General features: G+C 45.1%; 1 protein-coding gene across 5 annotated transcripts in view; it reads left to right on the forward strand.

Annotated features, from left to right (window-relative positions):
* The first annotated feature begins 1,820 nt into the window (after positions 1 to 1,820).
* The window catches only part of LOC132579688 (septin-6), a 62,935-nt gene continuing 38,704 nt past the window's right edge, over positions 1,821 to 26,051 (forward strand). For all 5 annotated transcript variants that reach the window (XM_060250223.1, XM_060250225.1, XM_060250220.1 and 2 more), the window contains exon 1: positions 1,821 to 1,955. In XM_060250223.1, the coding sequence (XP_060106206.1) occupies positions 1,926 to 1,955 (30 nt within the window). In that variant the 5' untranslated portion in view covers positions 1,821 to 1,925. The remainder of the gene's footprint in view (positions 1,956 to 26,051) is intronic.

Genomic DNA, 26,051 nt, shown 5'->3' on the forward strand with positions numbered 1-26,051 from the left:
CATGTTGCTTATATATCATTTGAGGTGACTGGCAACATGTTACAGACAATTATCCTGTGTAATGCTACAATACAATATCAGGAGGGGAAAAAACCAATAACATCAGCCACCCATTTGTTCCCAGTCCAGCTGACCTCACAGAGTGAGGATGAAGTGTGGAACCAGTTGTGCTGTTCTGTGCTCTCTGGGAGAAAGCAGGATACAAAGTAGAGCAGATGAACCTTGCCTAATGCTTGCCAACTTCCTGAAGATCTCCCAAAATTACAGCTGATGTCTAAACTACGAAGATCTGTTTCTCTGAAGAAAATAGCTGCTGTAGAAGATGGATTCTATGGCATTATAAGCTGCTGAGATTCCTCCCCTCTCCATACTGTTCTTTCCAGAATCCATACTCAACCCCCCAGGATTTTACCAACCTGAAGTTGGCAACCCTACTTTAATGGCCTGTGTAAGCTGTGTGGATGCCCAGCCAAAAAAGCTGCCCCAAAGGCCTTGGTGTGTGTGTGCGTGAGGCCCGGCCCAATGAAACTCAATAGCCATGCAGCTCTTTTGCCCGCAGAAAGTTTCAGGTTGAATTCTTGGCAGCTCCAGTTAAAGAAGATGATGCGAAGAAAGAAAAAAAAACCCTCTACCAGATAGCTGGAGAGGCTGCTGCTGATCAGGTCTTGACCTTGATGGGGCAACGGTCTGGTTCAGTATAAGGCAGCATCATGAAGTCATGTGTGCTCAGCAACAAAGCAAGCACAGAGATCCCTTCTTAATTCCCAGGATGCATAGCTCAGCCCCTGGAACAGAGAGGAAGTTGCAGGCCTGGAAGTGATACTTTGGCTAGAGTGGCAGGGGAGAATAGAATATTTCCCCAAGGCATGACTGATGTGAAAGGCCAGCAGGATGGGTCCACTGCGCACAGCCCCTTGACATTTCAATGTTGTGTAGGAGTTCTATGGAAAGGCAGAGGAGCATGATGGAGAGACTCAGGCCATTTCCAGTCTTTCAGGGTACCAGATGCAAAACTGAGGGATTTTATTGCCCCAGAATCTCTTGCAGTACAGGGGAGATTCAGGGAAAGCAGAAAGATGGAGGGTTCCAGTGGGGAAGTTCATGCACTTCCCTAATGGATGGATATCCCCACCCACCCCAGCTGTCAAAGCCCCCGAAACTCAGGAGCCAACCCCGCTCTCCCTTGATACCCCAGAAAGGCTGTGAGGGCGCTGCGCATCATTGTGTTAATTGCAGGCTGTTCCATTCCCTTCGAGGGCGCATTTCCTAGGCAAGCGAAGGCTACGCTTCTGCGCGCACTTGCGCGGGTCTGGGCTCCCTTAGAAGCCTCAGACTTGGTTTCCGAGCCGGCAGCCGGAAGGCTTGCAATTGTTGTATTCATGCAGAGGATGGAGTTGCGCTTGAGGAGGGCGGGGAAGGGAGAATGAGGTAGCCGGGGCCGAGCCCGAGGAGGCGAGAGCAGGGCCAGAGAGCACTCGACCTGGAAGTGGCGCCCTCCCTTCCCTTTGGCTCCCCGAGTCATTGAGAGCCACCCGGGCAGGCGCGCGGACCCATTGTAGCCGCGCGGACTAGTCCCTCGCGCGGCTCGGCCTGCACCATTCCCGCCTGCCGGAGGGGGGGAGGCGCCGGGCTCTGCAGCCGCCTGGAGGGACGCCCCGCAGGGGACAGGAGCGGGCGAGGGGCCCTCGGCGGAGCCCTGCCCTGACGCGCCCTGTTGGGAGCCGCGCCGGGTCTCCGGCTCCAGCCCGCGGCCGGGAAGCGACGGCGTCCCCACCCCGTGTCTCCCCCCTCGCCAGTGCCGCAGTGGCCGGGTCTCTCTCCCCCGCCCTTCCCCGCCAGTGGAAGAGTGCGCCTCCCGGGCTGAAGAGAAGGGCGAGTTTGCAGCTCGCTCGGCTTCTGGAGGCGGCGGCGGCGGCAAAGGGGCCATGGCGGCCACCGAGATTGCGCGCCAGGTGGTGAGTGCCGGGCGGGCGGACGGGAGGGAGGGAGGGCGCGCACGGCACCGGGGTGGGCCTCCCTTGGGTGGCTGAGCTCGGCCATCTCGCCTCCTCCGTCGTCTACCTCGCCAAGGCTGCCGGAGCCGGGGCAGCCTGGCGAGCAAGGGGAGGCGACGGCAGATGATGCCGGCTCTCCGGCGGGCGAGCGAGAAGGATGAGGCGGGGGGGGGGGGCGCCCGCATGGCTGCTCCGAGGGCGCGGGCGAGGGGCTTCGCCTTGCAGAGCCGGGAGGAGGAGGGGGGGGATGGGGCAGACGGGGCGATCTTTTCCGCATGGTTTCCGCCGCGCGCGAGGCTGCTGCTGGGAGAGAGCCGCGGGTGGGTTGGTGCGAGCGGGCTGCCGGCTGCCGAGAGCAGGCGGGCTGCGTTGGAGGTGACTTTCTCGTGTGGGGGGACCCGCAGAGGGAGACATTCGCTCCCTGGTCTGTGTTTTTCCCTCCCCCAGGCTGGGTGGAGGGGGAGGCGGCTTTCAGGACCCGGCAGAGGGAGGGCTTCGTTGGGGGTGACCCGAGGAAGGCTGTGAATGATGCGCTCGAAGTGCGGAGGGGGGGGGCCGCGGTGAAGGATGCTGGAGAGCATATAGCATAGAATGTTTGGCGGGTGACTCTTTCCAAAAGGTAGGGTGGGCTTAGGTGTGGTAGGGAGCAGTGAGATCGAGGCAACTTTTTTTTTTTTGGGGGGGGGGGTTCAGGATACAAATGTGGGGTGGCAAATGATGGGTTTGTCAGACTTCAGGTGGTCTGTTAGGATGCCCTTAATTTTGTGCTCTGGTTAAACGGTGACTGGGAAATGTTAGTTTCCAGGAGGGAGGACTGGGCTTTATGATTATTATTATTTTACTGTTGGTGATAGTCAAGGACCAAAGAATGCACTTTCATAAAGTGCTTTTGGGTTGATTTGGAAACCATGTCCAGACAAATTGATCTCCAGTGTCCTGCACTTCTCTCTGGATGCTTTTACTCCTGTGTAACATGAGAACACCAAGGCATCTCCCAATATCACACACAAACACACAAAAAAGGGGAGTTTTCGGAACTGGAGGAGTGGAAGCTTTTGTCTCTGCACAAGCTCTGAAAGGTCCAGCGCTCACCTGCTCCTTGTCACGTGTGTCTTTCTCTGCTACAATGAAAGAAAGCTACACAGGCACTTCAGAGGCGAGAGATGGAGCCTTTCCTTTGTGCTCAGAATGAATGGGGAAACCTTACAGCCTCAGGAGCGGGTGAACTCATTGGAGGTTTCCTGTTTCTTTTGACGAGGAAAAGGATCTCCAGCATTGCTGATCTATCTTAGAGAACAGGGGGCATGTAGTATCAGTACTGTCTGTATGAGTGTGTGTGTGTTTTAAACCAGGTAGATTTTTGCCTTAAATCAGTGGGTTGCGCTGGGTGTCTCTGGCCAGAGTGAAGCAGTTTCAAGTATTGCAAGGAACCCAAGTTTTGTTAATTCATCCAGAGATAAACCAAGAATTTCACCTGCTTGGCTGGATAGTTATTTGATTAGTTCCAGAATGTGCGTTTGGCTTCATTTCTATAAAAAGAATGACATATATTTTGGTTTGAAATGGTGAGACCAGGATTCAAATTCTGGCTTGCAATGTGGATCTCACTGGGAAGGTTTGGACATGCCACTTGTTGCCTGTCTTAGCTTAGTGGAGTTTTGAAGATGAAAGAGGGGTAACTTCCAAGATGCTGCCTTGAGGTCCTTGAGATAAACACATTTGGCAGACATTCATTTGCATGCAAGGAAGGGTCACTGGTAGAGCATCCCCTTTGCTTATGTAAGATCCCTGGTTCCCCTTGTGTTGAAATTACGCCAAGCACAAAGGCACTTCCTGGGATTCTGGACCACTGATACGAGGCAAAATCGCACTACTGGGTCAAGAGGACCAGTGCCTGTAAGGCAGTTTCTTACATATGTTATCAGATTTCTAAACTATCAAACCATCTGGTTTTCAAATCAATATGTTTTAATACCAGTTTTAAAGCCCCTCCTCCCTTGAAAAGGAAGCGGTTTCCGAAAGAGGCACTCTGGCTGCTTTAACAATCCTAAGGGGAAGGGAGCAGGATTTGTGCTGAGTCTTTAATACATCCTTTTGCAGCCTGATGTTCCATTTATAATGGTGGACTTGAATGGCATGCAAGAAGAGTGTCTGTATGAATCTAAAATGCAGGAGAACTCTAGAAGGCTTTTGCTAGGATGGCATAGTTTGCCTTCCTTTGATGCTAGAAAAATACAGGAAATGTGATATGAAGCTATTGGAACTGTTGGCCTTTCATACTTTGTGGTACATTTTCCACAAGTGTAAATTACTTTTTGACATTTAGTGTTTTGCTGAAATTCAGCTCATTCTGTCTGTGGTCAGTAGAGTGCAGAGCAGCTCTATTGGAGGCCAGCATGGTCTTCCTCCTTCTCCACCCCTCTTGCTGTCCCAGTGCTTGGCGTACTGCTGGGTGTCCTTGAAAAGGGCCCAAGTATTAACTTCATTTGCACTCAGTGCTTACCTCTGCTTCTGCTAGAAGCAACCACACGTGGCGCATTATTTTTATTTAGTTCATTTATATATCACTTTTCTCCCTGTTGTGAACCGCAAGCGGCTTACAACAGTCTCCCCTTCTTCATTGTATAATCACAACAACTCTGTGAGGGGAGGTTAGGCTGTGAGTGTGTGAGATCACCCAACAAGTTTTCATGGCAGAGTGGGATTCGAACCTGAGTGTCCCACACCCTAGTCTGGCATTCAAACCAGTATGCCATATTGAGGAGTGAGTCCCTGGAGGTTTCAAGACAAGGTGCAGGAGAAGAGTGTTCTGGTCACTGTGCCATATGCCCAGTAGAACCACAGTGCAGTACCTGGACAATGTGGAAGGAAAGGAGGTGCTTGCAAAGGCAGCTTCACTCTCTGCATGAAAAATGAGTAGTGCTCCTCTCTCTTCTCACGTTGGCAGCATAATTATTTTTTAAAAAATAGATAACACCTTTAAAGGACCCCTGATACAGTAAACATAGCTTTCTCTGATTGTACATCCTTGGGTTTATTTAACATGCTTTGGCAACCTTTTATGGATCGTAGCAAGACTCGGTGGCTGCTCCCAGGCAAATGAGAATTAGCTGATTGTTTTGACGTGCGTGGCTTTTGACAAGCAAGAAGTGTATTTAGCACAAATGGGATGTCTTCATTCTGTGGGAATGACTCATGTTATCTTTCTTGGGCCTGGGCTGGAGAAACTGCACTCCGTGTAACTGGCCAGTGTAAGAGGTAGAGAGTACTTTATTGTTGCCATGGGAACACTACCCAAAATGGCTTCTCCCAGAGGCAAATGATCCCCGCATCATCTGTAATGTGTAGGAAAGGGCATCTTGTCACTTGGGCCCACACACTGCAGACATATTTGTGTTGCCAGTGCCTTTTGGGAGGGGTGCGAAACTCATAGTATGTTGGCTCAGATTTGTATAATAAGTATAAGGAATTTTTTGCCACAGGGGAGGCCATTTTGAGCTGTACCATAATGTGTGCTGCATAATACATGCGGCTCTGAAGAGCCAGAGCTGAGCACTACCATGAGATGAGGTGTAACAGCACACTTTGGACAGATTTGGAGCATCACTGAGATCAGCAAAGTGGGTGGTGGCTATGGCTCCTGGGGCACACTCCACCCAGAAATCCTCTTGTGCGTTGAAATACTGTCTACAGGAGCATGGGAGGATCTTCAGGCACAGTGGGATCTTGGAGGTGAATGAGTCTTCCTTTGTATGCAACAGATGTAGTGTACCAACTGTGTATCTTTGAACAGGAGATGCTGGGGACCAAAAGAATGAAACGCTGATGCCTTCATGCTCTGTTTCTGAGTATCCCAGAGATAAATGGCTGGCTACTATTGGACACAGGATGCTGATCTAGATGGACCTTTGTCTTGACTCTTCTTATATTTTTAATAGATAAATATGCACACATGGGCTGAAGTGCTCTGGAGGAAAGGTCAAGTGAAACAGCTGACAACTAAAGTGTCTTTTGGAAAGCGCATCCATTCACCCCTCTAACTGTATCTAAAGTCAGCAGTAACTGACATTGTAATGGCTGGAGCATCAGGTGATCATATGCTTATAGCTGAGCCAAGGATCTTTGTTTTTAAACTAATCAATTCCATTAAAATAAACTCAGTAAAGGTGATACGTTGAGTAGTGAAAGAGGAGGGTTTTTTTCCTTGTGTCAACAGAACATGTCGTTTTTTAGTTTAGAAAGAAACGCTGAAATATGTTGCCCAGTCAAGTGATTATATCTACCTAGATTATTTTATACCAGGAGGAAATCTTCTGTGGTGCTCCACAGGTTACTATGTTGCTCCAGAAATTTTGCACGTGCATTCATTTCTACGAATTAACCTGAGTGTTTACTTTTGTGCATGTGTTGGCTCACTTGGAACCTACAGAAGACTGCATACACCCTTCTTCTCATGCCCTTTTTTCAAGGGAGACGAGTTATGCTTGGCACCAAAGCATTTTATACAATGCTGCTTGCAGAAGCTGATTTCTCTGTGCAACATCTTTCTTATGAGATTATAAAAGCAGGTCTAATGGTGTTTTTTTAAGGATCCCATTTTTAAATGGGAGATAGTTCCACAAATGAGGTACCTTTCTGTGGGTCAGAGGGTGTTGGGTACTTGGTCCTAGATTTGCATGTGAACATGGAGAACAGCATCTTAATAAGAATATGTTCTGGTGTTCTGCTCAGCGAGGACTTTGTGAAGTGTATGTATTTGTGCTGCAGAGAAAAGTTTGGAATTTAGTAAGAGGTTAAGCAAGGGTCCCCGTGGTGCAGAGTGGTAAAGTAGCAGTACTGCAGTACTGTGGTCTGAACTCTCTGCTCACGACCTGAGTTCGATTCTGGTGGAAGCTGGATTCAGGTAGCCGGCCCAAGGTTGACTCAGCCTTCCATCCTACCGAGGTCAGTAAAATGAGTACCCAGCTTGATGGGGGGAAAGTGTAAGACTGGGGAAGACAATGGCAAACCACCCCATAAAAAGTCTGCCGTGAAAATGTTGTGAAAGCAATGTTACCCCAGAGTTGGAAACAACTGGTGCTTGCGCAGGGGACTTTTCCTTTCCTTTTTCCTAAGCCGGAGTAGGGTGCTGCCCTGACACCCTGTATTATGGGAAGGGGGTTACCTCAGACTGTTTTATTTTAATTACCTTATCTATAGTCCACCATTCTCACTGAGGCTCAAGGCAGATTATTCAAAACAATGTAATCAAATAGCCTGAGAGATCTAATAAACAATGCAATAGAGCTAGGACTGCAGATATTAAGAACACTTGATTGTACTATCAGACAAAATATGTCAAGCAATGCAGAAAATGGAACTATAAACTGTAGAAAACAATGCAGTAAGAGCAGAATAATACAAATTGATAATACAAAATGAATCTGTGAATCTTGCAGGTGGGGATCATGCTTGCCCATCCCTTCCTTTCCCGTGCAGCAGGCCCCCTCCCCACTGATGTGCCCACCTCAGCAGCCAAGGGTGGGGGAGAGGAGGCTCCTGTTCTTCCTCTCCCACCCATTCTCAGTGGTTGTCAGGAGTAGGAATGGGCACAAACCTTGTTGTGAACCTAATTTAGAGATGAATATCATTGGTTCACAAACTGGAGGTTTGTGCCCATCCCTATGACCACAATCCTCCACGTGGTTTCAGAAGTTTGTGGGGTTCATGTTGGAGAGCAAGAGGGATTGCTGAAATGTCTTGCATCCATTTCAGCCTCTTAGGTTGAAACAGATGCTAACCATTTCAGCTCTCTCTTGCTTCCAAGCATTCCTTTTAAATGGCTTTTGCAAGTGGGTGCTGTGCTTCCAAGAGCCTGCTTGCAAAAGCCATTTAAAGGGGACGTTCTCTTTAAACGGTTTTTGCAAGTGGGCACTATGTGTGAGTGAAGTCCAAGCTTTTGCAAGCCATTTAAAGGGAATAATCCCTTTAAATGGCTTTTGCAAGATCTTCAACCCCTTCCATTCTGCTGGCCTCAGGAAGCCACCACCTGCAGAATGGGGGGAGGGAAAATCCTCCCAAACCAGTTGGGCCGTAGGAAGGTTCATGGCTTGTGTGACGTCATGAACTGGGACAAACCTCCATTTCCCTGGTTTGTGCCCATCCCTAGTCAGGAGACAAAGCACAGACAACTGCTCTCGGTTTTTAAGGATCCCCCCCTCCATGTCCCTCCATTTTTGAGGTTTGGGAGTTTTATGCAGATTGGGGGGGGGGTTCCCCCAGTTCCAGAGAAAAATCTCAGTCTGGCCTCAATCCGTAGATTTAAGTATCCAGAGCTGGAGCTGTATTGACTTTCAGATTTGTTGCTAAAACTTACACAATGGCACAAGCAAAAGCCCCAATTTTCTTTATAGTGGTACTTTTCTGAATCATTGTCATTATGTTGCCTGTTTTATGATTAGTCTAAAGTTGCATTATGCTGTTACATGGTAGGATCAGGTCATGAAAATGGCAGCAAAGTTTCAGTAGGTCAAATACCATAAAGCATCAGCCCCACCCAGATATAGAATGGTTGGATTTATAGCCAGGCCCCTGTGCTGTGCTTTCTGGTCGGTCTCTCTCCTTGCCAAAACCTCTGCTCTGCCCTTCCTGTGATCTTGCAAAATCCAGGAAAAAGTCTCAACCCTTGAGAATTTCAGCACAGTTTTCTCTTTATTGCTGAGGCAGTCATAAGGATACCTTTATCTCTGTTTCCTGGATTGTCTTGAGGAAAATGTTACTGGGAAACTATCCAGGTAGCTTGTCATTTCAGTGCCCTTTGTCAGGGATTTAAAAGAGTATTCAGTAAGAGCAGTTGGGATCTGGGAGCTGAAATGGCATAGACTCTTCTGGGATGCCAGAGGGCTGAACAGGCATATAAAGATAATAACAAGAGTCCCAGTGTATGCATTTTGTTTTTTGCTGGTGGCTAGTGGTGTAGAACCCCTCTCCCCAATCTAATTTCCTCTTTCCATCCTCAGATCAATTTACTGCCTTTAGAAACACCAGGAAAAGAGAATGGGAAAACTGAAGCTCCCCTCTGAGTTCAGAAGTTTCATGCAGTCACAGCAAACAGCATATGTGTCCCACCAGGGATGTTTGCCATCACAAAACAGCGTTTCCCCTTTGTAGAAGTCAGAGGCAGTCAAGAAATACGTTCCTTTCTTCTGATGAAAATTGACCACATTCTAAACTGAGAGATGATCACATACAGAGAGGCTTGCTCACAGGAAGTGGCATGGGTAGTCTCTTTTCTTGCTTGACAATGAATGGAAAAGTTTTGCCCCAATAAACTCCTAACTTGTTATTTTAGGGTCCTTTAGCTTTATATATCTTTTTTTTTTAAGCTATGTGGAATTTGTGTGCACCTCTATTTGGAAGAGCCGCTCGCTAGCAGTACTTTTTTTTTTTTTAAGAACATTGTGGATCAATCTTACTTTGCAGTTCTCAGTCACTTCAGGGCTGCTGACTTGATGTGTTAGGAATGGCTTCCTGGCCACTTCTGCAAACAGGATGCTGGCCTAGTTGGAACCCTTGATCTGATGCAGAAAAGCTCTTCCTATTTTTCTTTTCAGTCTTTCCCATAGAATTTAGTGAAGATTGTATTACTGTATGCAATTAAGAACTTACAGCTCCTGGCTGAAAGCCATTGTTTGGAGGACAGAAATGCATTATGGGCCAAGGGACCTTTGCTTCTCTTTTTAGCTCTATGCTGCTTTGCTTGCCAGCATTGATTATCTAGTTATGACAGTGCTCAGTTTGAAAGCAGCTTATTGCATCCAAACATCATTTATCTTATGTATCATATGATATTTGTCGACCACCTTCTGAGGCTCAGCATTGTTTCTGTATATCAGGGGTGAGGAACCTTTTTTCTGCCAAGGGCCATATGGATATTTATAACATCATTCGCGGGCCATAAAAATTATCAACTTAAAAAACAGTGCTCCACCAAGGGAGAATGATTCAGGCTGGGAAAATTAGTGCAAATAATTGTTTTTCTATTGAAGTCATGTGGGGAGAGCCTGATCTGGCGCGTGTGCATGCACACACACGGCCCACTACCCTAGGCAAATCCATAGGTACATGACTTCTTTGTAAAAAAAGCCCAGTAGCATATTAGACCACATCCCCTAATATTAGCATATTAGGCCACACCATCTGGGATAATCAAGTGCAAATTGAACTGTGACAGTATCTTTTCTAGGCCCTGCAGCAATTCTGGCTGGCCAGCCAGGCCCCAGGGAGGCTGCCACACAGTACATTTGGGCCCTGTGATCCCTGCCTGGCCTTGGGGAGGCTGCTGCACAGCGTGGCTGGGCCCCACGATCCTTGCTGGCCAGCCAGGCCCCAGAGGGGCTGCCACATGGCTCGGTTTGGCCCAGAGGGGCTACCACACGGCTCGGGACGGAGGTTCCCCACCCCTGCTGTATACAAAACATCTCTCTCTCTCTTTCTCGCCTGTGAACCGCCAGTCAAGACAACCTGCATGCCATTGGCTGGGTCTACTCCTCTCCCCACCCGTTGTTGGCCCCAGGACAGATGAAGATTGGGCCACAGGGGCAGCTGCTAGGCAGTAGCTGGTGCTAGCCAGCCAACTTTGTTTCTGTCAGTAAAATGCAACCCACCATTTTCAATTTGGTTATCTCACTGAAAGGGACAGGGTGGGAAGAAGGCCCTTTCTGGGCTTCTTTTGGCCTTTGAGGGAGAATTCATTGGGGCCAGTCCTGACTAGGGCTGCCAGTTCCAGCTTGGTGGGGAATTCCTGGAGATTTTTTGGTAAAGTTTTAGGAGGGTAGGGTTTGAGGAGGGGAGAGGTCTCAACTGAATATAATGCCATAGAGTCCACCTTCCAAAGCAGTAATTTTCTCCAGGTGGGGAGAGATCTGTTGTCTGGAGTTCAGTTGTGATATCAGGAGATCTTCAGGCTCCACCTAAAGGTTGGCTACCCTATGCCTGGCTGCTTTGCTACTATTCAGCAGCAACTCCACCCCCCGCCCCCTGACAGCCAGTATGGCATAGGAGTTAGGGCTTCAGAGCAGGCTCTGCCAGATGGAGGTTCTTGCTTTAGAAAATGACTGGGTGATTTTGGACGTCACAGACTTTCAGCCTAACCTACCTCACAGGGTTCTTGTGCAGATCAAAGAGGGGGAGAGGAGAATGATGTAAGCTGCTTTGGTTTCCCCCACACTGTGGAGAAAGACTTATTTTCCTAGGTCAAGGCTACAGGGAGCGGGGAAGAGAGGGAAAGCTGAAGTCAGAGAGGCATATAAAAGGAAGAAGATAGGGTTTGGAAATTCCTGGAAATTTGAGGGGTGGAGCTTGGAGAGGGTGAGGTTTGAGAAGGGTGGGACTTCAGACAGGTACAGTGCCATAGACTCCATCCTCCAAACCAGCCAATTCCTTCTGGGAACCACTGTTGCCAAGAACTTCCAAGAATCAATTCTCCCACCAGTTTACTGGATACAATTTCAGACCTACCACCACAAAGGAAATGGAATATTTATTTACTTCACGTGTATACCTTATCTTTCTTACCAAAGGGACCCAAAGTGGTTTATGTTGTTTTTCTCTCATCTTTTTATCTATCTTGCTTTTATCAATTTATGGTTTTAATTTTACTTGTAAGTGTTTTAAATTGTAGTATTTGAATTATCATGTTGTAAGCCGCCCTGAGACACTTCGGTGCGAAGGGCGGGGTATAAATCCCAATATAAATAAATAAATAAAATAAATAAATCTGTTTTATCCTCACAGCAATCCTGTGAGGTAGATTAGTCTGAGAGTATGTGACGGACCTATGGTTTCCCAGCAAGCTCTTATGGCATACTGGTGATTCAAACCTGGACCTTCTCATTCAAGACTCTGACCATTTCACCACACTGCTGTTTGCATATGACAACTTTGATACTGATATAGCTGCTGTCTAAAGTGTGGGATGCATTATCTTAAGAAAGTGACCTTTGTGTAATGAAGTCGCTTTTTTGTACAATGAAGAAAGACCAAAAGACGTGCTTGTTGATGGTGCTCCAGAGATCAAAAACACAATGAGGTATTATCTTTCTCAGCAGGAACTTCTATAATTGGACTCCTGTAATTGGATATATTTTTCAGTAGGTGTATCTTGCAACATGCTCTCCTGCTAAAGCATAGAAGCAACACAGATGCATGCTGCTTATTTCTTCATGCAAGGAAGAAGAAACAGACAGAAGAGAGGGACTGGAGCAAGGGTCTCCAGTTTTGTTGAGCCTATGACAGCTGGTAGTGGGCACCACTACAAAATGGCTGCCACTGGGGACAGTTACAGAATTTGGATAGGCTCTAAGCCAGGGGTGTCACTCATTTGTCATGAGGGCCAGATTTGACATAAATGAGACCTTGTCAGGCTGGGCCATGTGTGTCATAAAATATAATGCCAGGTAGCTGAGATATAAACTTTATAAAGGACACAAACACAATTAAAGATGTAAAAAAAATTAAATAAAACATGCTTGAAACATGAGCACTTGTTGGTCTTAACGGTGCTTTCTTTGTATCTCTCCCATGTGATCTAGGGAACAGGGCAAAGGAAGCTAAGACTCTTTTCTTCCTTCTCTAGGGAACCAGGAGGGGGAGGATCCTCAGCCAATAGAAGAGAAGCTTGGCTCAGTAGCTCTGCTGTGTGATTGAGCAAGCCTGGCAAAGCAAGCTGTGATGCAGAAGGAAGCAAGGGAGAGGGAGAAGGAAGCAGATGACAGCCAGTTGCTGGGGGGGGGGGCTGATAGAAGCCCTTTGGGGGCCTGATTTAGCCGCCAGGCCGCATGTTTGACACTCCTGCTCCAAGCCAAGTGTTGTCCTACTGTAGCAGGTAAATAACGAAGCCCCACACATTGCTTGGTTTGAAGCGAGGTATTTTACTTTGACATCAAAGTAGAATTTGTCAGCATAAGCTCAAAATGACTAAGTTAAAATCATCAGCCTTCTCACCATTTTTATTCATCCCCAAAACAAGCAGACAAGCCCCCTCTTATGTAATTCAAATGCTCCACCTCCTGCTTTCCTTCCAGTAATTTCTTGTAGTTTCCCCCTGCTCTGTCCCTCTGTGTTATCAGCAAGAAGCTCCTTCTCTGCGGGGCCCCTGTTATCTTGGATTCACACCCTTAGCCTGTCTGGTTTTAACAGTTTAGCAGAAGCTCCTCTGAAGGGCCTCTTAACAGTCACTCTAAATGTTGCATCAGACATTCTCTTTTGAAGGCACAGCCATATTTTCCATTGTTATTATTATTGAGGTATTCATTAATTATTCAGGGATCCCTCTTCATTCCCCCCTTTCAGTCTCTGAAAGTTTATTATTTTTTTTTAAATCTGAAGGAGCCTGACCATCATCATTATTAAACAAATCAATTCTGTATGCCCACTCAAGAAGGGCAGCTAGGTGACAGTTTGGTTTTCGACATTCACAAAAAAGACTGAAATGACACTACAATGGGGTAATGCAATAGTATATTAACAGAGATGGGGTATAGATGGGTCACGGGAGGAGAGACAGTGATGGGATTATCCATTCACACTGGCACATCCCAGTATTTTCCATCTTGAGAAGGTGTGTGGGTAGGGAAGAAGGTCACTCAGAGGCATGCCTTGGCTATGCAGCCCAGCCTTCCAATATGGAGTTTTCCTGGTCTCCATTTTGGGGCCTTTCTGGGCACACAGACTAGCTTGAGAGTGCCCCCCCCTTGTCTTTTAAGGCTACCCTCTTTATTTGGCAGCATCTGGTATCAATTCCTTCTCTTTGGCACTGTCCAGTCCTTGCAGGGTGTGTGTCACATTTCATGGTGCATTGCTGATCAGACTTCAAACAACCAGGGTTGAGACACAGTTGGGACAAAGGAAAAGGGTTTTAGGAATGTCAGTTACCAAAAATAGGCTATGCCTGAGTTAAAAAATAATCCATTCATGGTATATGCATTAAATAATTACGTCCAGTCTAAATTTGTGAACATAGATCTTGGAAGGATCCTAGAGAACTTATTTCTTTATCAATAAAACATTATTAGTTATGACGCAAGAACACAAAAACTCATCTCATTTCTAAAACACACAAGAGACATATGCAAATGACATGCTATAAACTGAATCAAGTCATGTGCCTTTATGGCAAACACCTTGTTGTAGCCTAGGTGATTAAGATACACACATTCAGACATACTTGGAAACATTGCCAGTTGTAGGCAGTCCACATTGGCCACATTATTACAATACAAAAACCATTTCGTGACTAATTCCTTATTCCCCTCCTCCCTTAGTCTAACAAAAGGTCTTCTTTCTTGAGTTCATGGAGAGTTAGCGTGCTGTATGCATGACAATCTTTTCACAGGGAAATCTGTTTCTGTTGCAGCCAAAAGGAATTCCTTTTCCTGGAAGCACAACTTGGAAGTGGCAGTGGGCTGCTGTTATGATCAGCTGGGGCAACCAGCCTTTTGCTAGGTAGAGGAATTTTCCGGGAAATAAGTTTTCTCCACAACTCAATTTGGATGGAATTCTCGAGGAGGCCTTCCTTCCAACATCAATAAGGCATGACCAAGAAAATTTCAGGATCTCTAGGTAGATATGGAAGAGCCTGGAAAACATACTTGAAGAAACAAACAAATAAAACAATAATAATAGGTGCTTTTTCCCTTTAAAGCTTTCCTTGGCTGTTCACAAATTGCCATAACTTGAGTCCAACCCTGTTGACATAGGTTTGCATACATTAGCTAAATTACCATACTTGTTTTGGACAGGAGACTTTCTCCTTCTCGCATGGTGTTTCAGTTTGACAAGGTCTCTACCCTTCCAATGTTAAAGGACAGATTTCATACAACATACATTATGCAGAACACAAATCCACAATATAAACCCATGCATCACTTCTCATGATTCAGACTAGTGCATATCCATATAGAAAATGAGCACCTAGTGGTTCATGAGAGGCTTTTTATTTTGTTGCAACAGACATGAATCTAAAAAAGAAACATGAAATTGTGCACACAATTTGGAGCTCCAAAAAGAGATTACCAGAGTTGAAGTTACCCCTGGATTATGAAAATGGTCACAAAAAAGGGAAGAAGAACTTCAAAAACAAACAAAACAAAACTGAGGCCTCAATAGAACAATGCCAGCTTTAACATACATGTATGCGAGGGATCAGACCCAAAATGATTAGAGAACTGGATTAGAGAATTTAAACCATTGGACATCAGTGGTGTGTTCAAGTCCACTGAACTCCATCTTCCTCCATGTCAGCTCATCCAAAATTTGTTCTGTGGGTCTCACGTAGGTGTGAGAGTAGGTTTCATCAAACTTTAACAACAAAAATCCTAAAAGCAAATAATAGTTAATCCTTAAACAATTCTTAGCAGACATACCAGTAATTCTTAAAATTACTATATAATAATGAGCATGCACTAAACTTGAATTGCAGATCCCAATTTTCTTCATATATATAACAAAACAATCCTGGAAGGCAAATTCTAGTTAATACACCTTGACAAAGAAGGTTGAAATAACAGAGAGGCAGGAACTTAAAACAAATAAATGGAAATGTGTTATCCAGTAGCAAGCCTGGCCAGGACTGGAGACTGGATTGAAACACAAAATCAAACAGAATTGGAGCCCTACCATGATAAGAACATGAAACATAGAAAGAATTTTCTGAATAAAACACTCAGAAAAAGTCATGCTCTAACAAGATACTATAGATGGAGGCATAAAATATGATAGATAAGCATATAGATGCCTCTTTCCACAAGTAAGAGGTTCACCATATAGCTGAATAGGAAGATTGATATGCACAGTTCATAGATGGAATATAACTATAAATGACATCAAGAGAACAATTGAAAATATACATTTTAAGGAATGCAGAACATTATTAAAGTCCAGATTTCCAATGAAGACCAAGAGTTTTCAGGAATCCTGCCTACTAAATTACTAAGAAATCTAGAAAGGGTATTTCCATAGGAAACATGTCACTGAGAATAACTGGATTGCTGGTACAGCAAAGTATTAGTTTCTCAAGACTTAAGAAAGAAGGTGCACAGTGAGAGGGCAGTTCCACCCAAGGAAGGGTATAGATGTTCCTCTATAACACGTTATAACTTCAAATGGAAAGAGGTCTTGTAGAAACCAAAATTTATGAGGCAGAACTTCAAAACACTGCTCTAAACGAAAACTCAGTACCAAAAACCAAAGGAACCCCCATATTCAAATGAATGAAAAGTTGGGAAGAAGCCCAAAGTAAGACAGAAAAACTGCCAGATGCAACACCGGAAGACCACATGCTTCTGGCATGAGATGTTCTTAACAAAAATCCCAAGAGAATAAAATTTCCAAAAGGTTGGATACTGTATTGCTTTAGCAGAATAGATGCTCCATATAAACCCAAGATTACAAATATAAACTTCCAACCCTTTGTCCCAGATCAAAAAACTTAACAAGAGATCTGTTAGGTGCACCATTTCTTTAAAGCAAAGGAGATCACAAGCTAAATATCTTATAAATATTCCCCTTAAAATTAAAGCTGCACAATCTAAGTACAAGGGAAACTAATAACGGCCACTAGAAAAATATTCTCAGACTCAAAAGGTAAAGCAAAAAAAAAGAAATAAATTATCAGAGGAATAGCTTCTAATCTAGAAAAACTCTTGCCTCAAGGCAGTTTACAGGCAGGTTCTTTTCTCTGGCAGGGAAAGATTAGCTGTAAGTGGATGCCAGCTCCAGGCTGGAGATTTCTGAATATCTGAATTAAATTTGAAGATTACAAGGCATGCAGTCCACCCTCCTGGACACTTTCTCTCCCAGAGGCACTAGCCTTAATGTTCTGGGCATTACATTATAATTTTGGGAGTGATCTCCAGGTTCCACCTGGAGACTGGCACCCTTGCAAAACAGTAATGTTTTGAGCAAGCCAAGGAGCTTCCAAACTGACTTGCTTATTTTAAAATATACACATCTTCCTTCCAGGCATCTAAAACTACTCATTTTATTTGTGGAGACATTCTTGCAAAATTTCAAAAGTTTGAATTTGTATCCTTAGACCTAAAACCAGGAGAATATGAGAATTCAGAAAAATATCTCAATTGTGCCTCCCCCCCCCCCTTTGATACCATGGGGCATATATATAAACACAAGATGGGGAAGGTGATGAGATATCTGCGTGGTATGGGTTCAGGTTTTACACTTCTTATTTTGGCTTAATTTGGCTAAGTGACTTCTCTTTCCTAAAACAGCTAAAGATTGTCTGCAAATTTTCCTAGCCAAAATCCAGTGAAAGTTGCTAGGACATAAATTCCTTACAAAAGAGAAAACTTTGACTCTTTGCAAAGATGCTAACAATTCTCTTTTCTGGTTATGGATCTGATTTATATAAAAAAAGACAGGTCTCTTTCTGTAAAGACACCTGGTTGCTTGTGCCTTCAAGAGGAGAGACTTGAGGTGAAAATTTCTTCTTAATATCTCAGGGCACTGCATTCTAAAAATTATTATTCCTTCCGTAGTCATCTACACTTTGCTGGGTAATCATTTTATTGACTTCAGAAGGATGGAAGGCTGAGTCAACCTCGAGCCAGCTACCTGATCCCAGCTTCCACCAGGATTGAACTCAGGTCGTGAGCAGAGCTTAGGACTGCAGTACTACAGCTCTAACACTCTGTGCCACGGTGTTCTTGTGGGGGGAGGGCAAGAAGACTGCAAATTTGCAATCTTTAACTTCCCTATGCCAGGCTCCAATTTGAGGCTGATTTAGGCACTCTCTGTACATACTCAGAGGCCTTTCCTTGAGCCTGAAATTTATAGAACTAAAGCAGTAAATATTTAACAAAACTAGTTTAATCTCTCTTTCTCAGAGGATTTGGTTCTGGCATTTTAAAGGTGAAAATAAAGGTACAACTCTCTAAATCTCTTTCTCAATCATGGCAATAAATTGTATTTATTTAATTTGCATCCTGGCTGCATTTTAAAGGAGCTGAACCTCAGTTCTTTTGGGCTAACTGTAATGCAGTAGCCATGCACCACTGAATTGTAATACTGAGATAGCTGAATAGCCTTAGCTGGATACACCACGAGGGTCTGGGAGGCATAAAAATAACATAAGTACATTTCTTTGCCTAGCCTGACCTAGACTTGAGGCTATTTTGCTAAACAGCCTCCTGACATAATTCCATTCGGGGAAACCCTTAGATTCCATCTGGACATTTGAACTCTGTATGATAATATCTAGTTCTCTGAATTTATGCCCAGTTAGCTAGTTACATTGAATACTCACTAAAACCAATGCTTTCAGGGCCACCGCAATCTGAGCCAAACTTACCCACTAGCCTTTGGAAGTACCTACTATCAATTAGTGAAAACTGACTTGGGGAACCCCTTGCTGCAGTGGTGTGGCTTGGTTTTCTCTAGAGTTTTCCTAATAGGCAGAGGCTTGACTAGGGCCTCTGTGCTAAAGGATTTATCCAGTCTGGTGGCAACCTACCTTCCTGGTGTTTCTGGGGGAACTACTAGACTTTGGACCTGTGTTGGACTATCAGTTGGCAAGTCTGCTGATGCACCTTGGCCAGACAGGTGGCAGACTTTGTCACACTAACAGAGATCTCATCTTTTGGGCAAGGCCACATTCTCTACAGTTAATTTTATTTCCTGAATGGGGTTGCCACATCCAGACAGGACAGATTGTTAGAGATCTAAAATGGAAGTCTAAAGAAAGATGAGATCCCAAGGGAACCAGGCTCTGAGCTCTCACTCACACCAAACTTCCATTACCCTGCAGAGAAAACTAAGTCTGCAGCCTGGAATCTTGTGCTGTGATTCTAGGAGATCTCCAGGCCTTCCCTTGAGAACTGGCATCATCTAATTTTAATCCAAATCATTGCTCTTCTGTTCTTTTTTTTATTAAAGGGAGAGAGGTCCTTGCTACCTTACAAAGCCAGGTCTCTCCATTCTAAAAGACATTCAAATCCAAAAGTTAGATTTTTCTTGAAGGGGAGGTTTAGGGACAAAGGAGTCTTGCCTGCCCATGTGGAACTACCATTCTCTAACATTTCCCAGAATTCTGGTTTCTAAGTTCCCCATGGCACCAAACATTTAGACAAGACAATTCTAGGGAAAACAGAAAAGAAGACATTGGATTTATATTCCACTTTCCACTCAAGAGTCTCAGAGCAGCTCACAATCTCCTTTATCTCCCTCCCCCACAATAAACACCCTGTGAGGTGGGTAGGGCTGAGAGGGCTCTCCCAGAAGCTGCCCTTTCAAGGACAAGCTCTGTGATAACTATGAATGACCCATAGCCATTCCAGCAGGATCAAGTGGAGGAGTGGGGAATCAAACCCGGTTCTCCCGGATAAGAGTCTGCACACTTAACCACTACCCCAAACTGGCTCTCAAACAGAAAACAGGAGCTGCCATTAAGGGGTCTGGCAGCCAGGGAGCCCTGAGGGTTTACACTCCCTTTCTCTCGTGACCCAGCAAGATCTCCCTACTGGGAACTACACAAGAGAAAATCCCTCTCACTTAGAGGCTTTCTCTCATTCACACACACACCACAGAAATCCTCCCAGTTCCTAGCCTTTGTGTTTCAGCGCCAGAATGGAGCCTAATGAACAAGGCTTAAGGGATGATCAGGCCCTTCTTCCCTCCTAAGGAGAGGTAATCCGATTTCCCAAACAATTCATACTCACAAACCTGAAGATCTTCCAATTCCCTACACACGTCGGTTCAACCAGGCTCAGGTTCTTGATTGACTGACCGGGCACCCCACCACCACCACCACCACCAAGGCAGAGCGAGCTGGACTCAGTGAAAAATGTGACCTTGGCGCCTAGTCCGTTCTTTCTGCCATGAGGGTAGAGGACAGACGGTTATGCAGTCATCCAAGGGAAGGAAAAATCCTTACCTCGTCATTCATGGTCAATGCACCATTTTATGTAGCAGATAAATAACGAAGCCCCACACATTGCTTTGTTTGAAGCGAGGTATTTTACTTTGACATCAAAGTAGAACTTGTCAGCATAAGCTCAAAATGACTAAGTTAAAATCATCAGCCTTCTGACCATTTTTATTCATCCCCAAAACAAGCAGACAAGCCCCCTCTTATCTAATTCAAATGCTCCACCTCCTGCTTTCCTTCCAGTAATTTCTTGTAGTTTTCCCCTGCTCTGTCCCTCTGTGTTATCAGCAAGAAGCTCCTTCTCTGCGGGGCCCCTGTTATCTTGGATTCACACCCTTAGCCTGTCTGGTTTTAACAGTTTAGCAGAAGCTCCTCTGAAGGGCCTCTTAACAGTCACTCTAAATGTTGCATCAGACATTCTCTTTTGAAGGCACAACCATATTTTCCATTATTATTATTATTATTATTATTATTATTATTATTATTATTATTATTATTATTATTTATCCAGGTGGCTCAGGGCGGCTTACAACATATAAAACTAACATAAAATCTAAAATTAAGCATTAAAATCAACATTTCATAAGTTATAGTTAAAAATCTAAACATTTGTTATATACATAGACATTAAAATCACAAAGCGGACCTACAGCTACACTCATCGGTTGCATGTTCAATATTCGATGTTCAGTACTCAGTGCTCTGTGCCGATTAGTTGTGGGCCAGCCGGAAGAGGGATGTCTTACAGGCCCTGTGGAATTGGGTGAGATCCCGCAGGGCCCTTACCTCTTCCGGCAGCTGGTTCCACCAAGATGGAGCCATTACGGAGAAGGCCCGGTCTCTTGTAACTTTCAAACGGGCTTCCTTTGGTCCGGGGACGACCAGGAGGTTTTGAGTCCCCGATCTTAGTGCTCGCTGGGGAACGTGTGGGAAGAGACGGTCCCTCAGATAGGCAGGTCCTAGGCCATATAGGGCTTTAAAGGTAATAACCAGCACCTTGTACCGAACTCGGTAAGATATTGGCAGCCAGTGCAGAGCCCGAAGTCCCGGCTGAATGTGCTCCCACCTTGGGAGCCCTAATAACAACCGGGCGGCGGCGTTCTGCACCAGCTGCAATTTCCGGGTTCGGCACAGGGGCAGCCCCATGTAGAGGGCATTGCAGTAGTCCAACCTCAAGGTGACCGTAGCATGGATCACCGTTGCTAGATCGTCACGGTCCAGGAAGGGAGCCAGCTGCCTTGCCCGCCTAAGATAGAAAAATGCGGACTTGGTGGTGGCTGCTATCTGGGCCTCCATTGTTAGTGAAGGCTCCAGAAGTACCCCCAGGCTCCTGACTCTGTGCGTCGCCGTCAGCGGCGCACCATCAAAACCCGGAAGGGGTATTTCCCTTCCCGGACCCCGACGGCCCAAGCAAAGGACCTCTGTCTTCGCCGGGTTTAGCTTCAGCCCGGTCGTCCATAAGCAGATAAAGCTGGGTGTCATCAGCATACTGGTGACAACCCAGCCCGTACCTTCGGGCAATCTGGGCAAGGGGACGCATATAGATGTTAAATAACATCGGGGAAAGAACTGCACCCTGAGGCACCCCGCAATCGAGCGTGTGCCTACGGGACAGCTCGTACCCGATAGCGACCCTCTGTCCCCGACCTTCAAGGAAAGAGGAAAGCCATTGCAAGGCTAACCCCTGAATCCCCGCGTCGGCGAGGCGGCGGGCCAGCAACCGATGGTCAACCGTATCGAACGCTGCCGACAGGTCCAACAGCATCAGTACCGCCGAGCCGCCCCGATCCAGATGCCGTTGTAGATCATCTACTAGGGCGACCAGCACCGTCTCCGTCACATGGCCCGGGCGGAAGCCGGACTGAAGGGGATCAAGGACGGAAGCGTCATCCAGGAAAGTCTGTAGCTGCATCGCCACTGCCCTCTCGATAAGTTTGCCCAAAAAGGGCAAATTCGAGACCGGCCGATAGTGTGCCAATTGGGCCGGGGTTTTTTGAATTTTTTAAGGGAATTATTGAGGTATTCATTAATTATTCAAGCGTCCCTCTTCACTACCTGTTTTTGAAAGACAGAATGGCTGCATTGCAGACACACTGATCATGTGGGTTATTCTGAAGCATCTCCTACTCTCATGTAAATCCACAATTGGCTCTTTGCTTTGGGGGAAACATGTTGAAGAAGTAAATGGATGCTAGGAAACCCACTGGGGGGTGCTAGGATTTTCATTGGCACCACACTAGGGGTTGTTGGGTTAGACTGAGGACACTTTTAGCAAGCCCTGTTCCTTTATAACCTCTGCATCAGTTCTAAGACACATCAGTTTACTACTATGATGTGCCACAGGTATACCATGCAGTTTGTGACTCTGAAGAAGAGAGAAAACAGGAAGTTTATTGAAGGTGAAACTTTTGTGTGGTATAAAGCACATCATCTTTGTCTGATAGCTCAGGCAAATTTTCCCCTCAGCATGTTGTAACTGCGTTCCATTTGGGCTTTATGCATGCAGAGAAAGCAACAGAAGAATTAGACAAATGGATACGCCTGCATATTCTGCTGCATCAAATGAGTTTACTGTGTGAGCATTGAAATCAAGCTTCGGTTTGATATTTAAAAATGTACTCAATGGGGCTCCCCTTGTGCTGCTGTTTCACTTTTTTTTAAAGTTAAGAATTCACATTTTCCTTAATTGGTAGCAGGAGACTAGATCTCATGATGCTGATTTTGTTTGCTCCAAGTTTGCAGTGGATTCCTATAGTTTCTCCTCTGATTTGGTTTTTTAACCATTTGTGTTGTGTAAAGCCATTTGACTCATTATTTGCTTAAAGCTTTGTGACTTAGAGTTTCAGCTTTGCTAGGGTTGTCAGCCCCCAGGTGGGGTTTGGAGATCCCCCACTTTTACAACTGATCTCCAGCTGGCAGAGATTAGCTCCTCTAGAGAAAATGGCTGTTTTAAAGAGTGGACTCTGTGGCATTGTACCATGCTGGGGCCCTTCCTGAATTCCACCCTCCACCCCCAAAGTCTCCAGGTATTTTCCAAACCAGACCTGGCAACCCTAGCTAGGCCTAGCAAAGAAAATAATTTCCTTTTGTATCCAAAATGACTTTCTCTGTACCAAATTTTGAGTGCATGACATGAAAAATTAATATAAGCACTATACACAGTGAATAAGATGGCTATGATGAACCAAATGAAACATACCCATTATGGCAGATAGGAAACAGATTTGCATAGCATCTGAGGCTGAGGAAGGAAGCATGAGGGGCAAACAGAAGATGAGGAAGCAAGTAAACCTGTTTCTGGGCTTGCTGCTTCAGATAGCAGGTGTGGGAGCCTGTGTGATTAAGTGATTTTCTGTTAGCCCCCTTCCAGTCCACTGCACAGAAGTGTGTCAGAGAAGGCTAGGCTAGAACCAGTTTCTGTGATATGTCGTTTGCACAGTGAACATTCTTATTATGGAAGAAGTGCCCTTGTACTTAAACTCTGCCTGCAAAACGAAAGCCTGTGGCACACTTGTGTTTTAATCGTTTGTACCACACCTGTTATTTCTGCCTTCACCCTTTTTTGCAGAGAATTCCCCCCCACACACACAGTGATGCTTTCAGTCTTGTAAGCGCTGATCTGTAGTCTGAAATGGAACAATCTAGAAAAAAAGGCTTACCACTTCATCTGTTGTTTTGTTAGGCACTGGTTTGAATCTGTAGAGGATTGTGAGATCCTTAAATAATTATCCTTTTTTTTAAAAAGAGAACATGCTTTGTTTTATGGGATTCTTGCCTTTAAGAAGTAAGTGGAAAAAATGAAATATGCATACAGACCTGAGGGACTCTAGAATATAAACAAAACCCTTAATATCTTCAGTGTGTATCAGGAGTACATGAAGGATTAGCAACTGGTTTAGATTTAGACTCTTGAGGGGAGTCATCTCTCTCCCATTTGCAGGACAAGAAAATGTATTATTTGTCCACTGTTCTCTCTTGCAGTGGCCCTCTAATGAAAACTGATTGCTAATCAGTAGAACAAGCTGAGGGTCTACAAGGAATCACGGAGGGATTTGGAAATTGCATCCAGTTCCCAAATCTTCCCCTCTGATTCCGTCTGGGACTTGAGCAGGCTGATTTCTCTTCCCTTCCCTAACTGATTCTTAGCTTTCCATCTTTTCTGGAACTTTCCATCTTTTCCAACTTTCCATCTCTTCTGGAATGTTTTCAGTTTTCAGGCTATTTTTGAGAGATTTTCCCCATTTTGATTAATTTATGAAGTTATCTCTCTTTTTTTGCACATTGGGGAAGTCCCCAGGGTAGCTATATACCAGGGGTGGCCAACGGTAGCTCTCCAGATTTTTTTACCTACAACTCCATGCTGGCTGGGGCTGATGGGAGTTGTAGGCAAAAAACATCTGGAGAGCTACCGTTGGCCACCCCTGGTATATACCCCTACATACCTGATGATGACAATGATGATTATCATTGTTATTATCGTTATTTAGGTCATTTATCAATGATGTGGTGCAGAGTGTTAAAGCTGCAGTACTGCAGTCCTAAGCTCTGCTCACGACCTGAGTTCGATCCCTGGCGGAAGCTGGGTTTTCAGGTTGCTGGCTCGAGGTTGACTCAGCCTTCCATCCTTCTGAGGTCGGTAAAATGAGTCCCCAGCTTGCTGGGGGGAAGGCGTAGATGACTGGGGAAGGCAATGGCAAACCACCCCGTTAAAAAGTCTGCCATGAAAGCATTGTGAAAGCAACGTCATCCCAGAGTCAGAAACGACTGGTGCTTGCACAGGGGACCTTTCCTTTTCCTTTTCACCCAAAGTTGCTCAATACAATATTTACTTTAAAATCAAATAAAACATTTCCTGTACAGTGCATTAAAACATCTAAAACCATTAGCAGTGCAGTGCAGATATAAAATTTTAGCAGGTAACAGATGTCATTCTTGTTTAGTCCTGAAGGCCTGTACAGGCAATGCCAACTTCATTTCCAAAAGAACCAGGTTCCACAGTCTGGAGAAGCACAGCTAAAAAACCCTCGCCTTGGTCCCAGCCAGTCTAACCTCCTCTAAAGGCAGCTCACAGAGGAATACCATGCATGGATCCTGGAGTCCAAACAGGCTGGTTGTGGGTGAAGGTGGTCCTTTAGAGAAGATGGCCCACCTTGTCTCTGTGTGGTCTGGTTTTTCAGCTTTCCTTGCCATACAAGGGCCAGCTAGTTTACCTTTAGATAAATTGAGTCCCCAATGTTGTTGACCCTGTGGCACTTACGGAATTTGGAGCCATAGTAGCGGGTGCCACCACAAAGGTGCTGCTGTCAGGGCTCTAACCCACCCCCATATACATTTTTTAAAATAAAAGTTTAATTAAAATGAAATGATCAGCAGTGGAGAAATGGAAGATTTCAGTTTTAGTAGATCATCTTCCCACTCTTCCCCTTCTTGGCTTTCCCTCAAAGAAAACACACGCCCTTCCAATACTGCCAAGATTAAAATAGGGATATGTTTGTAATATCCCACTTTTCTTTCTCTCTCTCTTTTTTCTGTCAAACACACGACACACAGAGTTACTCATAGCAGAAGCCTGTTCCCGGCTTGCTTCATGTTAGGCTCAACAATTGGTTGTCCTGCACCAGTTTCAAAGCCAAGAGAGTGTCTGTTCCTTTGCATTAAAAAGTACTTGGAAAATGCAACTGCTTTGAAGTGTATTGTCAATTGAAAGTAGGGTTCTGCTGTTGCAATGTATGAGTCAAGTAGCCTGTGTGCTGACTGGAGCTTTAGTGTTCATGCATGTGTTCTGCAGGCAAGATGTATGCATTCCTGTTTTCAGATATAATTTCTACAGACCTGGGAGAGGAAGCTAAAATCTACACCTCTAGCAACCTGCACTAAACATTTTAACAAAGAATCCCCCCCAAAACAACAATAGGAATAGCAATTTGCCAGGGAGACCATCCCCCTCTTCGCTGTCTGATTGGATTGCTTTCATCATTTGTAATCTGTCTTGAGTCTCAGTGAGAAAGGTGAAGTATAAATGAAGTTAATAATTATGCTAATAATTAATAGAGACAGCTGCATCATATGAAATATACATGTAGAGCTTCCAAATGCAGCTCCTTTTAACTCACCTTTAAACTATGTCTCCTTTGTGT

Source organism: Heteronotia binoei, chromosome 11 (assembly GCF_032191835.1).
Source record: "Heteronotia binoei isolate CCM8104 ecotype False Entrance Well chromosome 11, APGP_CSIRO_Hbin_v1, whole genome shotgun sequence".
In the NCBI taxonomy this organism is placed as follows: domain Eukaryota; kingdom Metazoa; phylum Chordata; class Lepidosauria; order Squamata; family Gekkonidae; genus Heteronotia; species Heteronotia binoei.